The 6,325-nt window shown below is 38.7% G+C and overlaps 1 protein-coding gene across 1 annotated transcript in view; it reads right to left on the bottom strand.

Moving 5' to 3' along the window:
* The window catches only part of LOC108670933 (serine/threonine-protein kinase WNK2), a 16,023-nt gene extending 11,848 nt beyond the window's left edge, over positions 1 to 4,175 (bottom strand). Inside the window, exons 1-4 of the mRNA XM_047884238.1 lie at positions 3,963 to 4,175; positions 3,611 to 3,735; positions 3,169 to 3,279; positions 2,554 to 2,617 (exon numbers count right to left, since the gene is read on the bottom strand). Coding sequence (XP_047740194.1) covers positions 2,554 to 2,617; positions 3,169 to 3,279; positions 3,611 to 3,735; positions 3,963 to 4,101 — 439 coding nt within the window. The 5' untranslated portion in view covers positions 4,102 to 4,175. The remainder of the gene's footprint in view (positions 1 to 2,553; positions 2,618 to 3,168; positions 3,280 to 3,610; positions 3,736 to 3,962) is intronic.
* Between the last annotated feature and the right edge of the window lie 2,150 nt (positions 4,176 to 6,325).

Genomic DNA, 6,325 nt, shown 5'->3' with positions numbered 1-6,325 from the left:
TGTTTAGGTTTTATGTCTGTCTTTGAATTTTGACTTTTAAAGTGATTTTATTCATTTTTAGTTTAGTCGAACTGATGATGGAGCTGGACTCCGAAACGTTTTCAATATCGATATGGTGAATTTTCTTGGCGTTTTCTTTGCTTTTAAATTCCTTGTGAACTTGCGATATAAGCAGACTAATGATATAAGTACTTATATACGATCTAAATACGGAGAGTAGCTTTGTCATGAAACATGAAATATCAAATCTACCCATAGCCATAGCTCATCCATATGTTAAAAATCTCGAGCTCTTCGAATCGCATCGTAAACTTGCTGATACTCAGTGGTATGATTATTATAAAATAGCATTTCAAATTTTTACAGCATTTTACGAATATCGAGCTATATTTTGTGACGTTCCCATTTTAATGTAAAACCTAGGAAATCCCCGCAACGTCTCGGCACCCGCCACGAGTCAAATATGGAGGAGGTATTACCTAACTGCCCCAAGTGGCTCCCTAACTGCCCAACGCTCCCACCGCCTAACTGCCCAATGCTCCCACCGCCTAACTTCTCCTTAAGGCCCTGATTGAGAACCGAGAGGCTTCGAACAGGCTCGGCTCTTCCCTATGCGTTTCTTCACAAATTAGAATAGACTTTACTGCACTCGTAAATAAGATGGCGATATGGATTATCCATGCTTACCCAGCTATTTATTTATAAACCGTGGACAAGAACAAAAAATATGTAAACTTTGTATTAAAAGACTTTTAATGAGAGTAAATTTCAAGAAACTTTGAATATTATTGTTCATCAAGTCTGCGAACTTTATACTTTTTTCGAGATGTAAACGGGTAGTAATTTTTATTCTCCGTTGAATGGTATACTCGGCATTCCTTGATCAGCCTTCTTGTTGTAAATATTATTTCTCAAAAAATAGTTATGATCGAGCCTGCTGATACGCGGAGGGAAAATCCCGCATACTAGCTGCTCAAATGGAGGCTTTGTGGAAGGTACGAGGGAAAAGAGACGTCGTAAATTACTCGACTGTCAGTCCACGACGGGCGGCATGGTGACAGCAAACTAAATGAGGGGCGAAGAATAATACGTGGCCAGTGGTCGGCCTAGTCCAATATGTTATAGCCGACCGTTGGCCATTTCTCGGCCACCTGAAAGCGACCAGTTGCCGCGAGGAAGGGGCTGGATAGGATATCATATTACAAAGAGTACATGCTCGAGGGTAGCGACTGGCCGAGCTTCGGGCAGATCAAGGATTATACACGATGGTCGCGAAAACCTCGCACTCAGACTTCGCTGCATTCTGAATACAAGCCTTAATACGTATAGCCATATTTAAGACCTTAAGATTCTCGACTTAGTTGTCACTCACAGTGAGCTAATCCATTATTGATCACTCATAGCTGACCACAATTGTCATTGTTATCTTGATAGCCTACTACCTAGATTTCTCTACTAGGATTTAGTTCAGAAACCATAAAGCGTCATAGCCAAGATGCCGTCCGGTTTTCTTCGACTCAATCATAGAGAAAAGTTGAGGGAGACTACTCTGTTCTCCGCCTACCGCCTCAGCTACACGGCCCTACTGCCGACTTGTGCTTCATGGCATCTCTTTTGATTTGTAATATATTGGGTAAATTTAAGATATTTTCCTCTGAATGTAATCTCTAATCTCACGATTTCATGTATCGTAATCGTATTTCAAGCCGAACCGTAGCCGTAGGCACTATAATAACAAACAAAGCCAGCCCAGCGTTGACACTATAGTCGTAATTAAAGCCCAACCCCATGTTGGGCTTTAATATTTTTTTAACCCAACTAGTATAAGGTTGACCCATGACAAGCTCACTTTTGCGGATGTAGTTCGTTGTTCGCCTGTGACGTCACTGATCTCAGTGATGTCACGGGCATTAACCAATCACCAAAATGCGATCAAACCAGTCAACCAATCCGTCTTGGGAATGACGGGATTGTTTACGTTTCTCGATCTCATTGACGTAACAAGAAAACAGAACTGAAAGACGGAAATCTTCGTGGGTCAATCTTATATAGTTCAACCATGGCCCAACTCAGCGTTGACAAATGCAACCACGGCCCAACCCAGCGTTGACAAATGCCATGGAAACCATGGAAACGTCAATAATGGGTATATCTGGCCTAACTTTCCTTGAAGCTGTTTTTGCAAACGTAACTATCATTATAGATGTGTTTCTTCTGTTTGCCTGTCAAAACAACCTTGTGTAAGTAACTAATGAAATACTGCACAATTGACCATACCGACACAAACCATTCCTATCATGCCAGATGTAATCTTGTCATCGAGTAGCTAATTAAAAAAAGCTCAGCTACCACGTTATTAATTAAGCCTAAACAATGGGAGTCTAGCCCCTACCTAGTGTGAGTTTCATGTATGTCTTTCTCGACCTAGTAATTAATATTAAATCTCATTTCCAGCTTACGTCACCATTGTCACCAACGACCGCAAATAAAAACTACAAAAAGAAACCGCGTTTCTTCTTGCCCACCAAACAGCATTCATGTCACGGTAAATACCTGATGGGGAAGGTGGAGCTAGCTGGCCACCACACCCAGGGCCGGGAGGCTCTCCTGAACTATCCTGGCAAAACAGGTGGTCACATCAGTCGCGCATACTTGAATAATGTCCTAATGAAGGCAAATTAGTTGTGATGGGTTTTGAACTAATAATTCAAAATTGCTCTCAGAGATAAAGTATTGAGTGTAAAATATTACCTCAAACACTTGCATTTGCAATTGAACATTCGAATATAATTTTGATGCAGTACTTCATCATCAAATGGTTTCACCTAAAGAACCTCGATTTAAATGAAATATGAATGAATCGTACACAGCATGCATGGGAATCATTACACCTAACAGGGCTCAAGGAGCAGATGCATGTCAATACGAAGTTCACTGCCAGAGACATAATCATACAAATTATATTAGAATGCAGAGTAGTGATCAAAAACCATTAACTCAGTTATTCATAAAAAAACTGTTAATTGATCAAAGAAATCGTGTTGGATCCCAATGCACGGTATAAAACTTGATGTGCTTCACACATTCACTTTCAATGAGATGAGAGATGCCTCTCTCTCATTTGCACTGAAAATCTAAACAAAGAACACAGCACCAAGCCACACCAACCTGTTCCTTAGGCATAGCAGCAGCGTCCTGTGAGGCACATTGATGGGCGTCCCGAGCCTCAACTTGAGCTTCCTCCTTGCATGGCACACAAGATGAGGAAGGTGGAGGTTGCTGGCCAAATGAAACAATCGTGAACAGAGACTTCATTGACACATTGGTATCAGGACAAATTATAAATATAGGAGAAAATTATCCATGCATTCAATTAGTCTCTTTTCAAAGATAATATAACTATATTATGTTGTATGAGACTCATCTATGTACATGGTTGTAACATAATTTTTAATCAATTTAGAATCCGAGTAATGAATTTCACATAAATAGGAGTATATTTTTTCAAGCACTAGATTTCCATAGAAGTTGAAATAAATCCCATGGGGGAATTTATTAGTATCAAATTTGGAATGATCAACAAAGAAAGGATATAGAGTAATAACTTTACCTGATTTTCATCAATATCAATGGGTTCATCCTTCACAGATATGTCATCCTCCTCATTTAGAGGCTCAAGCTTGATATTAACTGCAACGACTTTAGGGTGTAGAGATGAGCCACTGGCTGCTGTTGCTGGATAGAATTGATATGAAATTACATGTTAATAACAACTAATGACGAAACATATCAACACATCGATAAAAGCCAATCAATAACACATTGTCTGCACACAATTGTGAGCAATGCAGTCCTGTTATAGTGAATGAAAAGACATATATGTAGGATATTCCACAGAATATTATTTTCAGCTATACAGTCCTACCTCAGATAATTGATTCATTGCTAAATCTACAGCTTACCATCAGACTTAATTTTGCCAACACCAGAAGGCCTTAGCAGGCGGTTCAGCCCAGACCACCAGCCCTTTTCAACTGCATCGTTGGAGAGTTTGTGCATCACAACACGACATTCTTTCATATCATCCATTATGATATCCATTAGATTCTACTGGGTCCAAGTTGAAGTAGCTTCTTAAAATTAAACAACAATTGGCCCAATTGACATATAAAAGTACTTACTGCACACAAATAAAAAATACAGTTACACAACTATAAAAGATTTTTGGTATAAAAGAATAGCTGAATATTGATAGTGGAACCTCTGACTGTTGTAGTGTATTTTCATATTAAGAAAAAAATATACTAATTTGGAAGTCCCTAATTTGGTAAAATCCTCATCACATCAACAGCAAAAAAGTATTAATTGATTTCAACTGCAGCTTGGAAAAATTCTAAATCATGGACTACAACAAGCATTGCCCAAACCATTGTTTGTACTGCTTCTAAATGGCATTGTTGCTGTGTGTCTCTCTAATAGGCGAGACAAAAAAAATTGAATAGGTACTTTAGATTTTTAGGTGGCAAAAACCTATAAGATTGCTCATTTATTACTGTCAATATAAATGGAGTGCAGGATACAGTTCTATGCAATGGTTAAAGGTTAAAAATTACAGGTTAAATGGGTTAAAGGATGGATTTCAGAGTAATGCAAGAATTACATTATCAAGCAAAAAAAAAAAAACAGAGCACGTCAAGCAATTTTTTTTTGGCACCTTGAAACTATTTTATTAATAATGGCTACAGATGTTACAGAAAGTACTCTGGAAGATGTTATTAGTGACTCCCTCCAGATGCTATTATTGGTGACTTAATGTGATTGAGGATGTTTGCCGCATCAGGGTTTTCAAACCAGTAATTTGTCTGATGGTCTCCACCTCCCCTACAGCCATCCTAAACAACCAGTTTGCAATCTTTTGTGTTTTTGCAAATTTTATTCATTTACTAAAGTGAAGAACAATTACAATTTACTGAAGTAACAGCTGGTAAAAATGGAGTACAGAGGCCAGGAGCAAAGTCAAAGCACGGGAGTCCGCTATTATATTTAGTTATTCATTCAATATTTCCCTGCTTCATCTCAGTTATGAAAAGTCAAACATTAACTAGAAATGTGATTAGCCTAAGGAGTTTGCTTCATCAATATTTTGGTATCCTTTCCTTCCTTAATACAGGGTAGTCAGCAATAGTCATTAGATACAAATAGAATACCGTAAAATGGGGTTACTTTGACCGGCGGGGTAACTTTGACCACTTTTCGTTTTTTTAACAAAAACCCCCAAAACTCGAAAACAATTCGACATAGAAAAATTTTGTCAATGGCCATCAAAGGCCTAATACTGAGGCTACATAACACAATAGAAAGATTTAAAAAGTTTGCATATCTAATAGGTTAAAAAATTAAAAATGTGACCCACGAAAAAGAGCTGGCTTATGAACAACTTGAAATGGTGATGACCATCCTGAGCGCCTTGTATGTCACGTCCAGCGGCCATCACTCGTTCTTATCAGCCTTGCCTTCTGGGATACAACTTTGGCTCGTCCTTAACTCTCAGTCGGAGTACCTCAACGTGGTTCGTTCATGGGTTTGATAGCAGTAATAAAAGGTTACATATTAAAGAATATTAGTGTAGTTAGGCAGAAGTTCTTAATTTATGCAAGTTTAATTAAAGACCAGAGCATGCTTTTTATTAACAATTTTTTTTTTTTCAATAAGCCGAACAAAATTTCCTGCTGGTATTGGGAGATCGAAAAGTAGGTTACCAAAAGACATTTTGCTGGAATACGACGTTCGAATATTCGATATTTATTCTCAAGTAGGCGAAGTGTTTTACCACACTCGAAATTTGCAAATGACATAGGCAGTAGGCACACACAATTTACGAAGCAACTTTAGTCCAGTTTCGCCATAGCGTGAATGAATGTAGTTCACAATATCTCGAGGAGTTCTTCTCAGTTTAAGAATAAAGGCTAAAGGCTATTTCCATATGTATTTTACTAGCTGATGATGGGCATAGCCCGAAACGTTCTGTTTTATTTATCTAGGACTTCTATCCAGTAAAATGTTTTATGCAACTTTTTTGGTTTTAGCCTTTATTCTAGGCACACACAAAATATATCGCAGATATGGTTTGAAATCAGGGCTTAAAATGATTCCGAGAACAATTTCAGCGTCCTGAAAAGTCCGGTGGTTTGCAAATTGATAGCAGGAGACTCGTCCTTTATGAGGAGAGCCTCCGCTATCACCAGTCTTGTAGTATCGGGGCACCGCATGATGATGCTGGTGCAGGCGTCGGGGCACCGCATGATGCTGGTGCAGGCGTCGGGGC

This window comes from Hyalella azteca, unplaced genomic scaffold (assembly GCF_000764305.2).
Source record: "Hyalella azteca isolate HAZT.00-mixed unplaced genomic scaffold, Hazt_2.0.2 contig14947, whole genome shotgun sequence".
Taxonomy (NCBI): Eukaryota; Metazoa; Arthropoda; class Malacostraca; order Amphipoda; family Hyalellidae; genus Hyalella; species Hyalella azteca.
The sequence above is the reverse complement of the archived record's forward strand: the minus strand, read 5'-3'. Positions and strand labels throughout refer to the sequence as shown.